Raw genomic sequence first — 23,521 nt, forward strand, 5'->3', positions numbered from 1 at the left:
AGGCTACTGCATTCATTTTTGAGCCAGTGTATATCTGATAAGTTTCTCAAAATTAATGTTGCATGCTGCTACTGGGAAATAAAAGAACTCTGTTAAAAGATGTTTATGATCATTGTTGCCTGTATTATTGTCCTGCTACACTTCCACTCTACTGTACTGTATAGCGTACTTCCATAGTACCTTGCTGTTATTCACATTGCTTATCTTATGGTTACTGCTAGTCTTTGTACAGGTGGAATAGAGTCCCTGAACTGTGCATCTCCATGCCTGAGCTTGTCATGAAGGCATTGGAGGTCATCAAATATTGATTGTGACATTCTGAAGTAATTAAAAAACTTGCCATCATCCTTCCTTAATTCTTCCAATAGCATTACAAATTCAATGCATACACAATTCATTGTATATTTAGTGGGTGCACCTAATGAATTTTGCTTAGTCTTATTTTCTTTTTCTTTCTGTGTAGTAAATATGCATACAGTAATCTACAATCCATCCTGTTGTACTTGTTGCTGCAAACTGGGAAGAGAGTTGAGTTACAATGTGTGCAGCAAGTAGACAATTGTGCAGCAGCAGCAATCACAATCATGCCTGATCCAGCAGGCACACCAAGATGTGACGAGAAACCACATAGTGTGAAAGGGGTCTAAGGATGCTATTCATCCTTTGATATGTTTGCATTAGGCCAATATAATGATACTGAGTCTGGGAGAAACTAAAATGGGAGGGACAGTGAATGTGTTTAAGGATAGGTGTAGGGTGGGTGTATGCATGTACAGTGAGACCTCTCATTAATGGATGTTAATTAGCTGTGTTTGTGGTGTTTTCGGTGTTTTGTAGTGGTTTTTGGGTGGCATAGTGATTGCACGCACTAAACAACAGCACCAAAAACACCGCAAACACAGCTAATTAACGTCCGTTAATGAGAGGTCTCACTGTATGTCCAAGATGGACAAAAAAGCTACCTATGTTAAACATTTGTCATTCCCCTCATCTCAGTCAGCAGATGCAACCCAAAGAGCTGACACACAGTCCCTGGACTGGGGCTAAGACATCTCTTTCAGTTTCAGTTGCGTTTCTTCTACATTTTCACTTATGGAGAGCTGACAGCAGGTGACTGCTCCTCTTCTCTTACCATTTTCAATCAGTGATGTAGAAACGGTTCCACACTAGTACAACAGAGTATTGTTCGAAGTTTCTTCTTAGAGCTTTGGGAGATCCTAAGGACCATTGCCAGCTGCTGTGGAGCTGTGTTTTTTCTACTGAGTGATCAGTCCATCAATCTGTTGCTCCTGGTCTTTCTTGAAGAAATCCTGCAGCCTTTAGATAACTGACACCAGCTTCTGGGTATACCCACAGATCACTCAGAGAAGTTATATTGTATTTACCTAATTGTAGTATATAGGAAAGGAGCAATGCTCATTGGCTCCTGTCTCCTATTCTTTAATTTTCTAACATACCTAGACTCAAATTCATGTATGGTTCCAATTTAATCTATATCTTTGATTTCCAGTTATCATATTTAGATTTGGAGTCGTGTATTGCTTGAGCTTGGGCTATATCACCTAAGCTATTCCACATATTTATACATCTGTATGGAAAACTGTATTACTTCACATCCTTTAAACGTGTGGTCTTTCTTAATTTACTTCCATGACTTCTTAAAGCCCTCCCATCTTTAATCAAGAGATCTGTTCTATCAGTGCAATCTATCCCCTTTAGTGACCTGAACACTGTAATCATGTCACCTCTTTCTCTTCAATGTTTCAAAGTTGGCAGACCCAGCACCTTTAGTCTTTCCTCATATGGTTTATCTGCCAGGTTGGGGACCAGTTTGGTTGCTGGCCTTTGTATTCTCTCAATCTTGCTTATATCCTTCACTCTGTGTCAGGGCCGTACTGATGATGATAATATGGTTCAATGTCACAAACTCCCTAATGGGAGGCTAGGACATTGCCCCTTTCAGAGGACTTTGCAGCGTGGAATTTAATGAACCATGCCCTTGGTTCAACTTTGCCCGTGGCAGAATTCAAACTGCCAACCTCTTGACCTCTACCACAAACAACGATGCCCTAACCTGCTCAGTCTTGGATGTCTCAGTTTTTTTTCATCATCTCTTCATCTGTACAATGGAATGCCACTTCAATCTTCTCCAGTAGTCCATATGTCTTTCCCACAATCCTGCTGATATGTCTGTTAGGTGACAGACTGTTTTTTATCAACACTCCCAAGTCTTTCTCCTCTTTTGTTTTTGTAATGTGTTCCCTTCCTAAGGAAGATGTTGTTGAGGGAATGTTAATGTGGGGAATTTTAGTATTAGGTGTTCTGCGTCTTCTGTTTGGTGGTTGCATGTAGGGCAGTTTGAATCTGTGGTCAGGCCTATTCAGTACATAAGAACATAAGGATAAAGGAGACTGCAAGAGACCATAAGGCCTACACTAGGCAGCTCCGTATCCATCACCACCTGTCATCCCCATCCATAAAGTTGTCTAATCGTTTTTTAAAACAACTGATAGTTTCAGCGCTTACTACATGGTTACTAAGTTTATTCCATTCATCGACCACCCTATTAGTAAACCAATTCTTGCCTATTTCCTTCTTAAATCTAAATTTGTCTAGTTTATACCCATTACTGCAAGTCCTGCCCTGTTGTTTTATTATGATGACCTTGTTTGCATCTCCCTTGTTATAGCCTTTGATCCACTTGAACACTTCTATTAGATCACCCCGCACTCTGTGTCTTTCCAGAGAGTGTAAGTTTAGGTGCCTAAGCCTCTCTTCGTAAGGCAAATTTCTGAGTCCATGTATCATTTTGGTCATTCTTCTCTGTACTGTGTTGTTACTATTTCAATGCTGGATGTTGTCCTGAGTGTAATCATGTCAGTATTGTTCTTAATGGATATGGGATTTATTTCCTGTGGTGCTTATGTCTCGGTGAAACACAAGACAATGGTTATTATTTTCATGTGGACAGATAAGGTTAAATGAAGTTGCTGTTTCTGAATTGTTTGATTATTTATTCAGAAGCTGAACAATGCAGAAACAACAATCTGTTTGCCTTGTCTGTCTACAAGAAAATATTCTTCTGATTATACTTAAATTGTTATTATTATGTATGCACAAATCTGGCTGTTTATAAAGGGATTCAGAGAGATGGAATCTGAGTCACAGCCACAGACCTAAGGATGGTGGTAGATATGTTATTGGTGCAACTTAATGAGCAGGGGTTCTAGTCATGGGAGGGATGGGAGAGTGAATAGAGACCATTGCTTGTCAGTTGTACCATACAGTAATGTTTTCCTACTCAATCCAACATAATTATTCCATGAAGTTATTAATTTTAGTTTTCTTTATTCAGAATCGCAGTTTAGTGTGTGTCATCCTTACTGCAGGACATGCAACTAAGTTGAGTAATGACATTGAGGTAATTGATTTTTGTTTAGATTTTTGTAGAAATAGAACTCATATGTATAAAAGGAATGTAAGTGAAAATGTACAACTTCTTTTGAATAATGTTGCTCCTTGTTGCTTCCTATTAAATGATTTGTTTGAACACCTGTTTACAGCAAGCTAAGTCAGAGAAGTATAGTCATCTGAAGGGCATTCCCAAGGCTTTGCTTCCAGGACCAATGGGAAAGAAGATCCTTGATTATTGGTGGGATGCTATTAAAATGTAATGATTCCTCATATTGTGTGTAATATCAGAATATGCATATATTGAATATTTTATGATACAACATAAAAAACTAATGTACAATAGATCAGTTTTTATTTATTTCTTAAAACTCTCTCTAGGAGACAAGTGTTCAGTGGAGCATACCTCGTTACCAATGCTGACAAGTACAAATATTTTGAACGTTGGGCAACTGCATCTGACTTTCCTGTAGACAATCTGATAAATGATGGATCCACATTGCCTTCCAATAGCATTGGTGCTGTAGCTGATGTTGAGCTAGCAATTCGTACAAAACACTTATTGGACAAAGATGTGATGGTCATTGCTGGGGATATGCTATTCCAGGTGAAGGACTGTTGTACTTTATTAATTTTACATGTTCCCCTTTTGGGATATTGGCTGCATGTTATTAAATCTGCTCAGTAGCATACCTCTGATACTTTAAGGTCTATATGGGGCACTCCTACAAACCAGATAATTTTTTGGTGGAAGGTAAGTTGAGAGTGGAGGATAGATGGAGAAAGAGGAAAAGGGCGGAAGGTAGGGAGGTACTTACAGTAAACTGCTTAAATGAGAAAGAAAAGGAGAAGGAATACAAGAAGCTGAGAAAAGAGTGAAGGATAGAGTAGAACTAGGAGAGGAGGAGGAATGGGAATGTTTGAAGGAGGGAGTCACAAGGTGTGCAAAGATGGTGTGTGGAACAAGGAGGACAGGAGGAAATAGAAGGAAGGATAGTGAGTGGTGGAATGATGAAGCAAAGAAGGTTGTAGAAGAGAAGAAATGAGTATTCACAGATTGGTTACAAAATAGGATGAGAGAATCATATGAGAGATACAAAGAAAAGAGAAGAGAAGAAAATCATAAGATAAAGGAGGCAAAAAGGAGAGCAGATGTGGAATGGGGTAAGAGTATGATAGAAAATTTTGATAGTAATAAAACGATGTTTTGGAAGGAAATTAAGAGGAAGAAGAGGCGAATCAAGTAGAGAAGAAAAGGTAAAAGGTCCAGATGGAGAGATGATAATGGAAGAGATGCTAGTAAAAGGAAGATGGGCAGAGTATTTTAGGGAGTTGCTAAATGTGAAAGAGGATAAGGTGGGAAAGGTAGTTGCAGTGGGAAGCACTAAGAAAATGACAATGATGAATGAGGAAAAAGGAAGAGAAATGAGAAAATATGAGGTGAAAGCAGTTATTAAAATGATAAGAGTAGATAAGACACCTGGGTTAGATGGGTGTCATGCAGTGTCTAAAAAGGGAGGTACAGTGATGGTGGACTGGCTGGTGAGGTTAATTAATATTTGTCTAAAAGAGGGTAGAGTGCCAGAGGACTGGAGGAGTGCCTGAATAGTTCCGCTTTGCAAGGGGAAAGCGGACAAATATGAGTAGTAGTTTCAGAGGGATTAGTTTGTTGAGTATAGTTGGGAAGGCTTATGGGAGGGTTTTGATTGAGAAGATTAGGAGAGGAACAGAGGGCATAATTGGTGTGGGTTTAGGACAGGAGTTATGTGGATCAGATTTTTGTGGTAAGGCAGATACAGTATGTGAAAAAGTTTTTGGAAAAAGTAAGGATATTTTTTGGGCATTTATAGATTTGGAAAAGGCTCATGGCAGGGTAGACAGGAAAGCACTGTGGGAGGTATTGCAGATATATGGGATAGTGAGGGCGAACGAGGAACTATGTTCTCTCGGCCCTGGAAAGTAATACCAGTTCGGGTGCTACTGGATCTGCTGGGGCTTTAATTAAACATCAAAAGGAATCAATGGATTTAAAAGAGTTAACGAATACAATAAACCATCAAACTGTACAATACAAGGTTGTAGAATGGGAACATCTAATACGAGGTGCTCAACACCTCCGTATCGTAACAACAGTAGCGATGTCCGGGTGCGTATGGACGAACCGTTCCGGCCCAATCGGGTGCGGCGTGTCTTGAGAACAGCAAAGGTGAGGAGACCCGACGTCGAGTAGCCTGCGACTGGAGTAATGAAGACTTGGGATTGGCGTGGCAGTGGGTAGTCTTCGCAGGACGTCTTCTGACCAAGTTCTATTCGACGTTGGGGAGGAGGGGTATATATACCCCTGAAACTGCCGACGTGGCCGCTCCGCGCAGGCGCAGTCTTCTCGGGCTTCAAAAGTTCGAAGCCGACTCGCTCGTTGTACTGGCGCGCAAACAAGCCGATTCGCCGAGGTGGGGAGCCAAACGACTATCAGTGCAGCCGCGATGAATTGACTTGTGGCCGGGGGAAGGGGGATGGGCCCTTACACCACCCCCGGGACAAGAATCTACTAGGAGTAGATTAAAACAAAATTAATGGTAACTCAAGAGGATGAAAGGAAAAATAAAACCTAGCCAGGATTTAAGATCTACTTAGGAGGTCCGCACCTAGATTGTCTTTTCCAGCAATGTGGACAACTCTAAATTTATAGGCCTGAAGGGCCAAAGCCCAACGAAGGAGACGGTCATTCTTTCCTTTGAAAGTAGCTAAATACAAGAGAGGTTTGTGATCAACTTCTAACACAAACTCTTTGCCACGGAGATAATAATCAAACCTGGAGATGGAGAAAACGACCGCAAGACATTCACGCTCGATGGTGGAGTATCTCTTCTCACGATCCAAAAGTTTCCTACTGGCATATGCGACGGGATGTGGGCATTCATCGTGATACTGGAGTAAAACAGCCCCCAGACCATAAAGAGAGGCATCGGTCCTAAGGACGAAAGTCAGCTTAGGATCGGGCAACCGCAAGATGGGTTGAGAAGATATGGCAGCTTTCAAATGGCAGAAACGGTCCAAGAGGTCTTCGGTCCAGGGGAGAGGTTCAGGGCTAGTCTTCCGTAGTAGATCAGATAAGGGGCCGGTGTAGTCGGAGGCCTGAGGAATAAACAACTTATAAAAGGAGATCAGACCAAGGAAGGTCCTAAGTAACTTCTTACTGGTTGGTGGAGGAATGCGGGTTATGGCCTCAATCTTGGCATGTTGAGGTTTTAAAGAGGTTCCATCTAAAATAAAGCCAAGGTATTTGATGGAAGAAACTCCAAATCTACACTTCGAAGGCTTGACAGTCAGATGGTGGTCCCGTAGCCGTTCGAAGACGCGATTTAGAGCTTCGAGATGTCGATCCCAGCTTTTGGAAAAAACAAAGACGTTGTCAAAATAAAAGCACACATTTGATAAATTATCTAATACTAGTCTCATCAGGCGGATGTATGTAGCACTTGCCGTTACCAGACCAAAGGGCATTCGGCAGAATTCCATCAAACCTAGATGAGTGGGAAAGGACGTTAGGGCTTTGGCTTTGTCTGAAAGAGGTACTTGGTAATATGCCTTGCAGAGGTCCAGTTCACTAAAGTACCTAGCCCCAGAGAATTTGTACAAATCTTCTTCCATGCTGCAGGTTGGTTCAGCATGGAATACTGTGACAGAGTTCAGTTGGCGATAGTCTATGGCCATCCTATAGGATCCATCAGTTTTTCTTACCATGACGACAGGCGAAGAATGAGGAGAGGAGGATCGTTGGATAATCCCTTGACGGAAGAGGGTTTCAACTTCTTTCTCGAAGACAGGTCTAAGGTGGATTGGCACTGGGTACACTTTGGCTTGTACTCGGTCAGTAGTGGTAAGTTGTATATCATGAGTTATAGTGGATGTACATCCGGGCTCGTCTGAGAAAACATCTTTATACTCACCCATTAGAATCTGAAGTTGGACTAGCTGATCCGGGGCGAGTTGTCCCACTTCAGGTTTATCAGTTGAAGGGGAGAGGATCATGCCGTCAGGTGTCAAAGGCAACTGTGAAAGAAGATCACACGGATCCCCTTCATCAACGATGGATACCTTCTCTTTCCCTGGGGCGGAAAGCTCTTCTATGGCGGAAATCTCATCCATCAGTTCCAATTGCTGCACCTGGGCCCTGCGGTGATATCTTTTTAAAATGTTAGCATGGTAAAGTCTCTGTCCTCGAGGGGTCTCTATTACGTAATTCGCTTCACCACGTCTCTCCAATACGTTGTAGGGTCCATTCCAAGTGACGAGGAGTTTACTTGTATCACTAGGCAGGAGTACTAGAACTTCATCACCTGGTTTAAATTGACGGTTTTGAGACTTCAGATCGAAGTACGCCTTGTACCGGGAACTGCTGATGTCGGCTTGTTGCGCAGCCATTTGAGAACATTCTGCCAGCTTCTCCTGTAGTTCTATTACATATTGGAAACTGGACCTCTCTTCCTCGTGGAGGGTACGGTTTTCCCACAGATCTCTTAAAACTGTGAGTGGGCCTCTAACAGACCGACCGTACAATAACTCGAAGGCTGAAAACCCTGTCCTGTCGCTCGGGAGTTCTCTGAGGGCAAACAAAGTTGGTATTAGATACCTGTGCCATTCACGGGGCTTCTCAGCACACAATTTACGAAGAATAGCCTTCAAGGGGCCATGTAGTCTCTCAATCCTTCCATTTCCACTAGGATGGAAGGGAGTGGTGAAGATAGGTTTCACGCCCAACATTCGGTGGAGTTCCTTCATTAAATTAGACGTGAATTGGGTACCTCTGTCTGAAAGTATTTCCCGGGGAATACCAACTCTCGAGAAAATAGTTAACAAGGCCTCAGCGACCGAAATAGAGTCTATATCTTTTAAGGGAACTGCTTCAGGAAATCCAGTGGCAAAATCTATCAAGGTAAGAATGTACCTGTGTCCATCGGAAGATGCTGGAGAAAGAGGTCCAACCAAGTCTATGGCAACACGGGCGAAAGGTTCAGTGACGATGGGCATGGGTTGTAATGGGACTGGTGGTACTCGTCCCTTCGCTGAGAAGCGTTGACATTTGTCACAAGACCGACAGAAGGTTCTGATGTCGGTTCCCATACCAGGCCAGTAAAATTGTTCTGCTACCTTTAATTCCGTCTTCCGGTGAGAGAAGTGTCCAGCTAAAGGGCTCTCATGAGCAATGGAGAGGATAACAGGGCGACAATCACGGGGAACAACCAATGTAGACTTTCCTACCTTATCAGGGCGATTAGAAGTTAAACATTTCCGATAGAGGAGACCGTCCGTCTTGACAAACTGGTAAGTAGACCCGTTCCTCGTTCGGTCTATTTCTCCCGAGGCTGCTTTTGCTCTAGCGGCAGAGAGTGTCTCACACGAGGACTGGAGTAGACTGAAGTTGTCGGGCGTCACCGAGAGAGGTTGTAGGGCAGGCAGAGCTAAGGGGTGAATCCGTTTCATTTTGCCGGCTCGGGTCTGGACTGCACATACCAGGTGCTTGGGAGAGGGCGTAGCAGTTTGTGTCGGGCGTGGAATTGCGGAGTCATCAGCTGGAGAGGAACATTCAGATATATTAGGATCTTTAACGCCTGGAACGTTACCAATTAAGACACTAGCAAATTTGATGGGTGCTCTGACGACGTCGGTCCATCCCTCGTAATAAGGACATCGAAGGTAACAAGAAACCAGAGGAAAGGCATCTACTCGGCCCAAGTAGTCGGCAACATAGACTTTCTTGCAACTCGGGACATCTATATCTGGTAGCATCTCATCTGATACGACTACGCAGGAACAGCCGGTGTCCCGGATTATAGTAGACACCCAGGCCCCATTGATGGTACCAGAGGCCTGGAAGTGAGGGACTGTTCTATCAGACAGGCAAAACCCTACCTTATATGGCTGCGTAGTTGACGTGCCTTCTTTGAAAGTGCGGGGATTCCTAGGGCAACGAGGCCGAATGTGTCCAATTTCTCCACAACCGTGACATGTCAAAGGTGGAGGGTCCTTTCGGCCGCTAGACGGATTCGGGGTCACCGTGGTTACCTTAGGCGGCTTAGGTGGTCGAGAGAACTTCTTTGCATTTGGAATCGAGGTTCGAGGAAGATTAGGGTGGGCTGACGTCCAATCGTCAGCCAAACGAATGGCCTCGGTTAACGTAGAGGGTCGTCGTTCCTTGATGAAAGCACGCAAGTCTGGATGGAGGGAAGACAAAAACTGGTCAAGTATCATAAAGTCTTTCAAATCATTGAAAGTATTCCCTACCTCTGAGGAATCTAACCACGCCTGGAATAGTCTGGTTAGTTGAAATGAGAACTGAAGAAAAGTTTCTCCTGGAGAAATCTTGGCATTCCGAAAGTCTACGCGGTAACCATCAGGAGTCTTGTTAAAACCTGACAATAAAGCTTTCTTCAGTAGCTCATAGTTCTTAGTTATCTCTGGGGAGAGAGATATGTACATATCAGCTGCCTTTCCCGTAAGTAAGGTACCCAGTCTCACGGCATAGCTGTCTGAACTCAGCTTAAGTAGTTCTGCAATTCTCTCAAAACGGTTAAGGTAAGAGGCAATATCTTCCCCCTCTTGTAATAGAGGGAGCTGGGGACGACTTACCGAATCATGTGGAGTCGCGGTAGGTTGCTTTGTCGCCGTGATACGAGCTAGCTCTAGCTCCTTTTCCGCTTCAATCTTGGCCTTCTCCTTCTCTGCTTCAATCTTGGCCTTCTCCTTCTCTGCTTCAATCTTGGCCTTCTCTGCTTCAATCTTGGCCTTCTCTGCTTCAATCTTGGCCTTCTCTGCTTCAATCTTGGCCTTCTCTGCTTCAATCTTGGCCTTCTCCGCTTCAATCTTGGCCTTCTCCGCTTCAATTTCAGCTAAGCGGGTCTTGTGCTCAATTTCCTCCTTCTTGGCTCGTCGCTCTTTTTCACGTTCTTCTCGTTCAATAGCTTGCTGTTCTATGACGTATTTGCCGACATCTCCTCCTGCGAGGCCTAAAGCTATAGCCTGTTCCTTAAGCTCCTGAACAGATATCATATTGACGAGAATAAGTAACGAATAAGGCACAAGTCAATGATTATGATACAAGACAAACAAGATACGTGTTAACGAACAAGAGAAAAAGATACGTGTCAATGAATAAAACAAATAAGATACGTGTCAACGACTAAAGACAAACTGCACAACCAAGGGACATCAAATAACACCGAAAGTAAATGAAATAAGTAAAATTAAGCAGAAGCAAAAATACAAGGGACGTAAATGCATCAAACAAATACAAGCTGTAAGACAAGAAACATTACTCGCTTAAAGCAAATGGAACAATTTTACCCACTTCAAAACGCCACAACGTAATGTACGTATTAATACACACGTAAACAGCTATGAAACAATCAAAACCTCAAAGCACAAGAGGACTCACTTCCGGGCCACAGACAGTGAGTGCGCGTTCAAAGCGACTTAGAGCCCAGCAAACACTTGTAGCACCAATCCTGGCAAGGTCGCCAGAAATGTGAGGGCGAACGAGGAACTATGTTCTCTCGGCCCTGGAAAGTAATACCAGTTCGGGTGCTACTGGATCTGCTGGGGCTTTAATTAAACATCAAAAGGAATCAATGGATTTAAAAGAGTTAACGAATACAATAAACCATCAAACTGTACAATACAAGGTTGTAGAATGGGAACATCTAATACGAGGTGCTCAACACCTCCGTATCGTAACAACAGTAGCGATGTCCGGGTGCGTATGGACGAACCGTTCCGGCCCAATCGGGTGCGGCGTGTCTTGAGAACAGCAAAGGTGAGGAGACCCGACGTCGAGTAGCCTGCGACTGGAGTAATGAAGACTTGGGATTGGCGTGGCAGTGGGTAGTCTTCGCAGGACGTCTTCTGACCAAGTTCTATTCGACGTTGGGGAGGAGGGGTATATATACCCCTGAAACTGCCGACGTGGCCGCTCCGCGCAGGCGCAGTCTTCTCGGGCTTCAAAAGTTCGAAGCCGACTCGCTCGTTGTACTGGCGCGCAAACAAGCCGATTCGCCGAGGTGGGGAGCCAAACGACTATCAGTGCAGCCGCGATGAATTGACTTGTGGCCGGGGGAAGGGGGATGGGCCCTTACAGGGATAGTAGGAAAGCTGTTAAGAGGAGTCAAGAGTTTTTATGAGAATAGTAGAGCCTGTGTTAGAATTAGAACTGGAGAGAGTGAATGGTTTGAAGTAAAGGTGGGATTTTGCCAGGGATGTGTCATGTCACCATGACTGTTCAATTTATATATGGATGGGGTGTTGCGAGAGGTAAATACAAGGGTAATGGGCTGGGGATTGGAGATAGTTAAAGAAAATAGAGAAAAATGAGAGGTAAGCCAATTGTTTGCTGACAACATTGTGCTATTAGCAGGATCAGAGGAGGGATTAAGAAAGTGAAGGAGTTTGGGAAGATGTGAGGAAGAAGGAGTTGAAGTTAAATGTGGGTAAAAGTAAGGTTGAGATGTACAAGGGAGAAGATAGCAGCAGGCTGGAGGTGAGTATTAAGGGAGAGAGATTGGAGGAGATGGATAGCTTTAGATACTTTGGGGCGGATGTGGCAGGAAAGGGAGGAGTGGAGGTGAAGGTGGAATGTACATTGAGGGAAATGAGTAAATGCCTTGGGGGATTAAAAAGTGTAATGAGAAATAGACATTTGGGGATGGATGATAAGAGGAGATTGTATGAAGGAGTGATTGTGCCAACAGCACTGTATAGGGCAGAAACATGGAATATAAGAGAGGAAGAGCAGGGGTGGAAAGGGAGTTGGGAGATAGGGTTGATGAAATAATATTAGGGTGTTTTAGACACATGGAAAGAATGAGTGAAGGCAGAAGTGGAAGGAGTGAACATGAGGGGGCGACCTCGGATGAAATGGAAGGATTGGGTAAAAGGGGTATTGGGAAAGATGGGGGATGTCTGTTGAGGAAGGAAGTGTTGTGATGCATGGAAGGGAGTGAGTGGGGGGTGAGGGAGTATGTGTGAATGATATTTTGATGTAGCCCGAAGGAATTTCTCCCTGTCTTCTCTTTTTCTGCATGAGGGGACGGAGAGGGGGGGGTCACCAATTTAATGAAGTGGCCTTGCTGTGTATGTGCTGTGCCACCTTGCAGCATTGTTTCTGACCCAGGACAGTGAGTGAGATGGAGGGATTACCTGTCATCCAGGAGGAACTAAGAAAGGAGGGAGGGAGGGGTGGTGAATGGGAGTTGAGTATGTGGGGATGAAATGGGTGGGAGTGGATTTACCTGTATGCCTTTTGACTTTGGCTACCTCCCTTGTAAGAGGGAAAAAACCCTTGATATATGTATATATGTACAGCATAATCTAGGTTACATATTTTTTTCACATTTGGCTGAAAATATAATTTGTATTGGATTTGGCATTTGCATACATTTTGGTGGAATTGGTATAGAGTGAGTGTATGCTTTGAGTCAGTCACTCCACTTATGAGGGGAAAAAGCCTTTTGGTTTATGTGTGTATATATATATGTGTGTGTATGTGTATTTTTTCTTTTATCACCTTAGTTTTCATGTTTTCCAATATTATTTTGACTGTAACCTCTTTATAGGATTGCAGATTTGATATGGCACAGGTTGTTGATTACTTCCGAAGAAAAGAAGATGGTGATTTAGCAATTTACTATGAGATGGAGCCTTGTGAATCAACAACATCACGGGGAATAGTTGAAGTGTGCCCTCAGACAAACAGGTAGGGGTTCAACAACTTCATAGTACAGTAGTTGTATACCATTTAAATAGTGCATTAGCAAACATCCTATGTTAATTTAGCATTAGTGGGAGAAAAAAATTGTAAGGATGTTATTATGGTAAAAGTCTGTCTATCTATATACCAAGGGCTTTTTGTCCCTTATAAGAGAGGTAGCCAAGTCAAAATTCATGTATCCACTCCCATCCATTCCACTTTCGTCAACCACCCTTTCCTCCCTCTCATCTTAGCTCCTCATGGATTAAAGGTCATCCCTGTCTTCCATCCACTGCCCTGGGTCAGAAACAGTGCAACAAGACACAATACATCCAATTAATTGGGGACCCCTTATATATATTAATATATGTTAAAGGTGCTAACCCTTTACTTACCGAAGAAGGTACTCAAAAGCTGAATAGAATTATGTAGATTGACCCAGAATACAGTAAGTACCTCGTGGGTCAGTTGAGATGAGTTCTACTTCCTTGCAGAAAGGGCCACAAAGGTGAATATAATTAGATAATTTGGCAGTGAAGGGACAGAGGAGGGGGGGGGTTTGCCAATTAAGTGGATCAACTGTCTTGCTGTATTGTTTCTGACCTTGGCATAGGGCCGGAGACAGGGATGACCCTTCATCCATGAGGAGCTAAGAAGAGAGGGAAACAAGGTCGGTGGATGGGAGTGGAATGGGTGGGAGTGGGTATGTGCCTTTGACTTGGCTACCCCTCTTATGAGGGGGAAAAAGCCCTTGGTATATAGATTGATAAATAAGAGATATTTGAAGTAACAAAAATTAATACAGTGTGTATTTCTCAGTATGGAAAGGGTTTAGACTTTTGCAGTGTTAGTATATTGTACTGGTGTATTGTAGAAAAGACAAGTCCCTTTCATTGTTCCTGTGGGCATAATAACCTTACCTTGTTGATAATCCAGAATAACCAGGTTCTTGGAAAAGCCTCAAGAAGGAGAAACAAATTCGAGGTATGCAAGTGTTGTATTCTATGCTTTTCGGGCAGAAACAGTCCAGAAGATTCCAGAATATCTGTCGCAGCATCAAAGTCAAGGAGAGCGAAACTTTGGCACCTTCTTACGGTGGCTTATCAATGACCAGAAGGTAAATGCTTTTTGAAGAAAATGCTTAAGATGTTTGATGGTAGAAATGAACAATGTATTTGTACATGCATATGCTAGAATAATTATTTTATATGTATGAATTACTGAGAGTTTATATTTTTTCTACATATATATTTCTTTAGCAGTTTTTTTATATGTAATGATTTTTTTCCAGTAATTTGAAACTATATTTGGTTTATAGATATCTATATTCCATGTGTCCAAACCATCCCAATACTCTTTCATGAACCTTATCTTCCACCTTTTTCACCCCCGCTCTCTCCTCCTCACCTCCTCATTTCTCACTCTATCCTAGAATGAGTTAAGAAAGATTAGTAATGGAAGTGTGGAAGGCAGAGGTGGATGGAGTGAACATGAGGGGGTGACCAAGGATGAGATGGATGAATGGAGTGAAAGGGGCATTGGGAAAGAGGGGAATGTCTATTGAAGAAGGAAGGGAGAAGACAGAAGATAAGAATGAGTGGAGAATGGTTGTGTATTGATGATAATGTGATGCATAGAAGGGAGTGGGTTGGGGATGGGGGGTTAGGGAGTATGTGTGAATGATATTTTGATGCAGCCTGAAGGGATTTCTCCCCGTCTTCTCTTTTTCTGCTTGAGGAGATGGAGAGGGGGTTCACCAACTAAATGAAGCAGCCTTGCTGTGGATGTGCTGTGTCTTGCTACATATTTTCTGACCCAGGGCAGTGGGCAAGATGCAGGGATGACCCATCATCCAGGAGGAGCCAAGAAAAGAGGGAGGGGGCAGTGGTGAATGGGAGTGGAGTATGTGGGGGATGAAATGGGTGGGAGTGGATTTATGCCTTTGACTACCTCCCTTGTAAGGGGGAAAAAGCCCATGGTATACATATGTATGTATATCTGTGTTGGTGAGGATAGGATAGTTGAAACATAATGCTTGGGGAGGAGCTATGGGCAGAAGGAGGGGTTGAGTGGATCTAAATTAGTGTAAAAGAAGTAGAGGGTATAGTTGCATAGTTGAAATATGAAATGTAAGTACAGACACCAAAGGCTTTTTCCCCTTATAAGGGAGGTAGCCAAAAAGTAAAGGCATAGAAACCACTCCCACCCATTCCATTACCTATCACACACCACTCCCCTCCACCCTCTTCCCTTCTTCTTATCTTGGTACCTCCTGAATGATGGGTCATCCCTGCATCTTGCCCAGGGATGACTATATTATGTCCTTTAATAAATAATTGTATATAGATAGCTGTACATGTTTAGATTTGAGCATTTTACTTTTGTAATACCATATATACTTATTTTTCAGATACCAATATATGGTATGAAGCTTCCTACAGGATTTCAGCTCATTGGACAAGTTGGATTGAGTGACTATGAATCGTGGGTGAACTTCTTTACTGATCAAGTTAAGAAGGAAACCAATGAACCGATAACTCAAAAAGCATATGCGAGGTATGTTATTTATGTATGTATGTATGATCTGTCATCCAGGAGGAGCCAAGTTAAGAGGGAGGGAGTGGAATGAATGGGAGTGGAGCATTTGGGGATGGAACGGGTGTGAGTGGATTTTATGCCTTTGCTTTTTGGTTACCTCCCTTGTAAGGGGGAAAAAGCTGTTGGTATATGTATGTACAGTATGTATGTTGGCTGTTGGGTCCTGCTGTTGAGGTGCTGTGTCTTGGCTCTTCATCTGCAAGGAACTAAGATAGAATAGAAAACAAATGGGTTGAAGGTAGTTGCATGCCTTAGCTGGCTAGTTCCTTTATGAAAGGGAGGAAATCTTTTGGTATATAGATAGATATCATGAAATTGTGGGAATAAACCTGCTTCAGGTAATAGGTTCTTCTGTAGACACATTGTATTGTTGCATTTTCTTTGACTTGAGTTGTGTGGTAGAGGACAAGGATGACCCTTTATCCACAAAGTTTTAAGATGGGAAGGGCAATGAATGAGTGTGAGGGGTTTGATATGGGTGTATGACTTGACACAGTCATTCATCTTTATAAGGGAAGGAAAAACCTTTGGTATGTGTATGTATGTATCTATTTATTTGTGTATTTATTTACTATTATTATTATTATTATTATTATTATTATTATTATATTATTATTATTATTATTATTATTGTTATCATTATTATTATTATTATTATTATTTATTTATTTATTTATTTTTTCTGGCAGAGTTGGTCTAATGGGAAACCCATCAGATGGCTTTTATGGCAAAACAATATCTCTCACTATTGCCAATTTTTGGGCAGAAGTGACCATTGTGGAAAGTCCAACGCTGTGCCTTGTTCCTCATCCGTTGAATGATCCCACTGAATTTGGCTCACTGGCAGACCTCTATGGCATAAGCTTTAAAGAAGGATATTTAGGAGGGCTAAGACTTCTCCAAGCTACTTGCAAGAAATTTTACTTTTACTGTGCACAGAGAGGGTAAGTAAAGTGTCTGACTCCTTTGGCATAGCAGTATAATTTGTAGATGTTTTTAGTTGAGAAGACCAAGAATGAAGTGGATGAATTGAATGAAGGGGGGCATTGAATGCATGAGGAATGTCTGTCAAACAAGGAAGAAAAGGGGGAAGAGATAGGAGCGGTTGTAAAGGCATGAAGAAATGATTCAAACCAAACCTGAGTGGAGTGGTGGGAGACAGGGATGACCCTTCATCTGTATGGTGGATTGGAGGGGTGACATATAAGTTTTTGTTCAGGTGTTGGGTGTGTGTAGGGTGGATGATTCTGCTAACCACCTTGTAAGGGAGAAATAGTCTTTTGGTATGCACATATGTGGGTGGATTTACTTAACGTCTTCAGCATGAGTCAAATTCTTACAGGCAGCATTAGCTGCCTGACGTATGATGATGCATCACAATACTCGCATTATAAAATATAAAGTTACATCTGTATTACTCATTCTCTTTCACTCTGAATGTTAATAACCACAGAAAATATGATCAGGCCAGTTCAAAGGATATAGGGGTCACTCAGCTACAACTACAAAATAAATATAATTAAGTCCTAACACTGGCATCCTCATATACCATACCCACTCGCTCCTTGTGATGCCTACGTAGGTGTCATTGTATTGAAGGGGTTAATGGCCAATTATTAAATTCAGCTATGGGGCAGTCTGTCTGTACCTTTGGATTAAAGTGAAGTCTTGGATCCCAAAAGATGATAATAGATAAATAAACAGAAATAGAATAAAGGAAAAATAAATTGCAAAATTTGTTGCTTATTTTATTTTTTCTTGACTTATCAGCAGGTGAAAGTGGAGAAGCCCTTAAGTTTGCATATGTATTATCCTTATTATACCCAGGGCAATGGGCAAGATGCAGGGGTGTCCCATCATCCAGGAGGAGCCAAGAAAAGAGGGAGGGAGGGGTGGTGAATGGGAGTGGAGTATTTGGGGATGAAATGGGTGGGAGTGGATTTATGCCATTGACTGTAGCTACTTCTCTTGTAAAGGGGAAAAAGCCCTGGTATATGTATGTATGTATGTATTATCCTTTTGATGTTCAATTTACAGAATTGCACTGGCACGGCGTAATTTCACTCTCAGTTACGACACGAATATTCCAAGACAAGTTGGTCTTGCAGGAAGTTCTGCGATTGTTGCCGCATCACTGAAGTGCCTCATGACATTCTATAACTTGACTGATCATGACATGCCCAAGATGCTTCAGCCACAGTTTATACTTGATGTGGAAAAAGAAGAACTGTTTATCAATGCTGGGCTTCAGGATAGAGTTGTACAGGTAGTCTTTATTGTTGTTGTTATTGTTATTAGTGACCAGTGACAAGTACTTGCTAGTGGTGGCTGAGATAATTCTTCCCCTGCTGCCCATTTTCAAAATTTGTCAGCTCTCTCACCTCCGTATGGAAGTGCAGCCCTGAGGGGTTGGCACTTGGTTCCTGAGCTGGGCTCAAGATCTTTCTGTATCAACTTCAAGTGTACTTTTTCTGCTGTTGACATATAACAGTCACTCTCCAAGTCCCACTTCCAGCCAGTGACAAAGTAACAGTCTCACACTAATACAACACAAACAAGAGTCCTAAGTTTCCTCCCAGAGAGATGTATGGGAAGGCCTGGGGACTTGCCAGCCTTTGTAGGGCTCTAGCTTTCCAATCAGTGAAACTCGATGCAACGCTTATGAAAGGGTTGCCCTGCTCCTCTTCCACATTGCTTGAGTCAAATTCAGTGCTGTCTTCCACTGCAAGGCCTGACAGCTGAAACTGGTGTACCCCTTTACTGTTTTGTCATGCAGCGACCCATTTTTCCCAACCGCATCCACTTGTATATGGAGCAGATGTGAGTTTTCCCCTTTTAGAACATGTCATCCATTCGTAATCTCCCTCCACATATTCCTATCACTTGCACTCACTCTTCCCTGGTTTGCTGAAATACCTTGCGCATCTAAAGCTCTTTTCACCCAATCATCATCCATCCATCTCATTCTAGGTCTTTCTCTTGAGATCGCTTCACTGCTTTGGATATATAATATTGAAGGGTTAAATCTAAGACTCAGCACAAATGATTCTTTAGACAGAAAACATATTTTCCAGGTGTATGAGGGTTTGGTGTTCATGGATTTCAGTGAAGATCTCATGAAGACGAAGGGCCATGGTGTGTACGAACATCTTGATGGAGCCCAATTGCCGAGCATCTTTCTCGCTTACTTGGGAGATCCAAGTGACTCTGGAAAAATCCACTCAGATGTTGCTGTTCGTTGGAAAAGAGGTAAAGAACTATCATTGTGTTCTTACAGTTCCAAAGGAGATGATGCTGTTTGGTCTTCCTTTTAGCTAAACATACATATACCAATGTTTTTTTTCCCCTTACCAGGGAGGTAGCCAAAGTCAAAGGCATAATCCACACCAACCCATTTCATCCCCATATAACTCCCATTCACCACCCCTCCCTCTCTCCCTCTTTTTTTGGCTCCTCCTGGAAGATGGGTCATCCCTGCATCTCACCCACTGTCCTGGGTCAGAAGCAATGTAGCAAGACACAGCACATCCACAGCAAGGCCACTTCATTAATCAGTGATCACCCCCTCTCCATCCCTTCATACAGAAAAAGAGAAGATGGGAAGAAATGCCTTTCAGGCTGCATCAAAATATCATTCACGCATACTCCCTTAACCACCATCCCCGACCCACTCCCTTCCATGCATCACAGGATCATCCATAAACAACCATTCTCCACTTACCCCTATCATCTGCCTTTACCTCTCCTTCCTCAACAGACATTCTCCTCTTTCCCAGCATCCCTTTTAGCCCATCCATCCATCTCATCCTTGGTCGCCCCCTCATATTCACGCCTTCCACCTCTGTCTTCCACAGCTAAACAAAGTAGTCTAATATTAGCAAGCATACACATATCTAAAGGCCTTTTTTACTCCTTACAAAGGGGTGGTTGTCCCTGTCTGGGGTATTGGCTGCATGTTATTGCAAGGTTAATACTGCTCAGTAGCATGCAGTTGATACTTTAACCCCTTCAATATGATGATGCCTATGTAGGTTTCATGAGGCACGAGTGGGTATATGAGGATGCCAGTGTTGGAGATTTGATCATATTTATTTTGTAGCTGAGTGACTCCCATATTCTGTGAACAGGCCTGATCATATTTTCTGGGGTTATTAATATACATTCAGAGTGAAAGAAAATGAGTAATGCAGCTGTAACTTTATATTTTACAATGCAAGTATTGTGATACATTATCGTACATCAGGCAGCAGATGCTGCCCATGAAAATTTGACCCATATTGAAAAGGTTAAAGTCTATATGGAGTGCCCCTATGGACTAGAGCCACACATTATTTTGTCTGTGATGAGCAAATCTTATAGAGAAATTATGTTACTTTATTATACTGTAACTGTCCATTATGCTGTCCACCCACTCTTAATACTGTCCTGTACCATTTCTCTGAATATTCATTTCCTTTTTTGCCAAACCCTGTGGTAGGGGAGAAAGAATACTGTCACCAAGTGTTCCCACTTGAGTTGTAAAAGGTGACAAAAATGGGACAGGGATAGGATTAGGCATCCTACTCACTGTATCCCCAGAGGGGACATTTCTAAAAAAATAAAAAGGCATAAGTGGGTCTGGGAGTTTTCCAACCAGAACTGTAAGGCTTGAGTCTTTTAATGTGCATGGATGTGGTACAGATGAGAGTAAAAGGGAAGAGATAGGCAGTATATTTGTGAGAAGAAAGATGGATGTGTTGGCATTGAGTGAAACTAAGTTGAAAGGGAGGGGTGAGTTTGAGTTTGGGAGTGTAGTTGGGAGGGTGTCAGGAGTGAAGAGAGGACAAGGGAGAGAAGGGGTGGCTATACTAGTAAGTGAAGAGATAGGTAAGCATGTAGTGGAGTGGAAGGAGGTTTCTTCAAGGTTAATGTGGATGAAGGTGAAACTGGGAAGGGAGATGTTGATCTTTGTAAGTGCATATGGGCCTGGTAGCAAGAAGAGTGTAGAGGAAAGGGAGGCTTTTTGGATATATTTAAATGAGTGCATAGAGGGTTTAGGGAAAAATGTCAATGTAGTGCTGTTGGGAGATCTCAATGCTAGGGTAGGAGATGAACCAATTGATGGAGTGGTTGGGAAAGAGGAGCCAAGAAGAGAGGGAGGGATGATGAATGGGAGTGGAGTATATGGGGATGAAATGGGTGGGAGTGGATTTATGTCTTTGACTTTGGCTACCTCCCTTGTAAGGTGGAACAGGCCCTTGGCACATGTATGTATGCATGTATGTATAAAGGGGTAGCTGAGTCATAAGCATACACCCACCCTGCACCCATCCCACACATTAAAAAATCCATTTGTTGTCCCTCCCATTTTAGGACCTCATGAAGAAGAACCATGAAGGTGGCAAATTCATCCTGTTAGGAAGTAAAGGGTTGAAATGTATACAGTACTTGCAATTAAGGACTAGTAATGAGTGCTTACTTGTGGTTGTCCAGTGACGTTGACATAAGAGAGACTCACCTCATGCCCATACTCAAAACCTGTCACTACACACTTCCATCTGAAGGTACAGCCCTGAGAGGCTGGCATTTGGTCTTTAGGATATCTCTGTCATCTCTTGATTACTTTTCTTCAGATTTTTCACATAAAGAGAGCTAATAACTGGCAGCTGCTCCCCTCCTGATAGCCAGTAGCATTAAAACAGACCCACACTAATACTATATAGAGTGTAGTCCAAAATTTCTTCTCAAAAAGATCTGTGGAAAGGTCTAAGAACTGTTGCCAGCATCTGTGGGGTTCCAGGCTTCCAATTGATGAAATTTTAGGCAACAATTATTATTATAATCTTTTGAGTCGAGTGTATCTAGTGGTACTGTTTGTCTACATCTATACACCAAGGGCTTTTCCCCCTTACAAGGAAGGTAGCCAAGTCAAAGGCATGTACCCACTCCCATCCATTTCACTCCCACCCTTTCCTCCCTCTTGTCTTAATTCCTCATGGATAATGGGTCATCCTAGTATCCTGCCCACTGCCCTGTCAGAAGCAATGTAGCAAGACACAGTACATCCACAACAAGGTTGCTTCATTTAATTGGCAACCCCCCCCTCCATCTCCTTGTACAGAAAAAGAGGTGGGGAGAAATCCCTTTGGGCTGCATCAAAATATAATGCACATATAACCACTCCCCTCTCTTCCTTGCATCACAGTATCATCTATACACAGCCATTTTCCACTCATCCCTGTCTCCTGCCGTCTCCCTTCCTTGGTTCTTGATTTTTCAGTATAGTCTAACCAATGAAATTATCCCCAGGTGATGAAGATGTAATAAAAGGGATGCAGAAGTTTGCTGAACTGACTGATGAAGCAGTTAAGGCAATAGCAGCTAATGATTGGAATCTCCTTGCCAATTTGATGGATGCAAATTTTAACAACCGAAGACAGATATATGGGGATGAAGCACTGGGGATGCCAAACCTGCGCATGATAGAAATTGGTCGGAGTTTTGGAGCTGCAGTGAAGTTCCCCGGAAGTGGTGGTGCTGTCATCGGCTTGATGTTGGATCAGGATAAGAAGGTGAGAAATAGAGATAGGCTATGTAATATAATTTTCCTTAACGGTTTGGCTTTGTGGCTGTTTTTATATATATAACTTAAATTTACAGTGCTGGCAACAAACCAGATATGCATGGTTCTTGTCTATGTCTTTGTATTTCCTTATGAGATAATAGCTTTTGATTTTATGGAAAAGATGTCAAATTATTATTGTTATATATTTATTCATTTATCTTTAGGTGGAGATGAAAGCTGCATATCAAGCTATGGGCTGTGTGTTTGTAGATATTATTCCCAAATATCCTCCTTCACCTGGTAAAAGATCTCATTGAAGAATGTGGAGTCTTGCAGTTTTATGCTTTACTCAAGGTGAATTTATGTAAACCCTTCATTAATTTTCAGCTAAATAAAGAAATTAATTTTGTATTGATATTTGGCAATATTCATTGTATCCTTTTACTTCATCATGATTTTAATTCTTTGCGGAAGAGTAATACATCTTGTGTGTTGTCACTGTTGTTCTTTATTTCTTTCTTCTATACAATTATATGGAATGGAGGGAAATCAAGGCCAGGTTGAATCTGTGGCATGGAATTTGGAAAGGGATTGAAGGATTAAGTCATATGAAGATAGGAGTGATATACTATCAGATTCTGTTTTCATAAAACTGGCAGTGATGGCAATAATAGCAATGGTACCAGTGATGATATTGGCAACAGTAACCGTAAGTATAACCACTGTTGGTTATTCATTTTGTTTACTTATTTGGATGGTTTGAACACATGGAAAGTGATTGAAGAAAGGTTAGTAAAAGAGGTGTGGGAGGCAGAGGTAGAAGGAGTGAATATAACGGGGCGACCAAAGATGAGATGGATGGGGTAAAAGGGCCATTGGGAAAGAGGGGAATATCTGTTGAGGAAGGATGGGAGAAGATAGATGATAGGGGTGAGTGGAGAATGGTTGTGTATGGATGATGCTGTGATGCATGAAAGGGAGTGGGTGGGGGATGGGAGGTGAGGGAGGATGTGTGAAAAAATAATTTGATGCAACCTGAAGGGATTTCTCATTGTCTTCTCTTTTTCTGAATGAAGAGACAGAGATGGGGGTCACTGATTTAATGAAGCGGCTTTGCCGTGGATGTGCTGTGTCTTGTGACACTGCTTCTGACTAGGGCAGTGGGCAAGATGCAGGGATGACCTGTCATCCAGGAGGAGCCAAGATAAGAGGGAGGGAGTGGGTGA

At 42.5% G+C, this 23,521-nt stretch overlaps 2 protein-coding genes across 9 annotated transcripts in view; one reads left to right on the forward strand and one right to left on the reverse strand.

Annotated features, from left to right (window-relative positions):
* The window catches only part of LOC143037500 (uncharacterized), a 27,259-nt gene extending 4,547 nt beyond the window's left edge, over nt 1-22,712 (forward strand). For 7 of the 8 annotated variants that reach the window (XM_076205827.1, XM_076205824.1, XM_076205822.1 and 4 more), the window contains 11 exons: nt 3,356-3,421; nt 3,564-3,670; nt 3,793-4,018; nt 13,020-13,159; nt 14,090-14,270; nt 15,564-15,709; nt 16,441-16,695; nt 17,789-18,017; nt 18,826-19,000; nt 22,040-22,302; nt 22,520-22,712. In XM_076205827.1, the coding sequence (XP_076061942.1) occupies nt 3,627-3,670; nt 3,793-4,018; nt 13,020-13,159; nt 14,090-14,270; nt 15,564-15,709; nt 16,441-16,695; nt 17,789-18,017; nt 18,826-19,000; nt 22,040-22,302; nt 22,520-22,612 (1,752 nt within the window). In that variant the 5' untranslated portion in view covers nt 3,356-3,421; nt 3,564-3,626 and the 3' untranslated portion in view covers nt 22,613-22,712. Of the gene's footprint in view, nt 1-3,355; nt 3,422-3,563; nt 3,671-3,792; nt 4,019-13,019; nt 13,160-14,089; nt 14,271-15,563; nt 15,710-16,440; nt 16,696-17,788; nt 18,018-18,825; nt 19,001-22,039; nt 22,303-22,519 lie in introns of those variants that run through there. The other variant, XM_076205828.1, reaches the window with a different exon arrangement.
* LOC143037496 (uncharacterized) lies at nt 5,409-11,537 on the reverse strand. The gene is made up of 2 exons (XM_076205806.1): nt 7,153-11,537; nt 5,409-6,546 (listed from the first exon to the last, which is right to left on the reverse strand). Exons 1-2 carry the CDS (start codon nt 10,459-10,461, stop codon nt 6,031-6,033), a joined length of 3,825 nt encoding a protein of 1,274 aa, XP_076061921.1. The 5' UTR covers nt 10,462-11,537; the 3' UTR covers nt 5,409-6,030.
* Nucleotides 22,713-23,521: the final 809 nt, after the last annotated feature.

Source organism: Oratosquilla oratoria, chromosome 22 (assembly GCF_046742065.1).
Source record: "Oratosquilla oratoria isolate Oo_2021 chromosome 22, ASM4674206v1, whole genome shotgun sequence".
Taxonomy (NCBI): domain Eukaryota; kingdom Metazoa; phylum Arthropoda; class Malacostraca; order Stomatopoda; family Squillidae; genus Oratosquilla; species Oratosquilla oratoria.

Excerpts from the sequence above, each read along its gene's own strand:
- LOC143037496 (XM_076205806.1), bottom strand. The coding sequence starts at position 10,461 with ATGATATCTGTTCAGGAGCTTAAGGAACAGGCTATAGCTTTAGGCCTC. Across the intron at positions 6,547-7,152 it reads ATTCTTCGCCTGTCGTCATG|GCCTCCGACTACACCGGCCC; the intron begins GTAAGAAAAACT and ends TTTATTCCTCAG.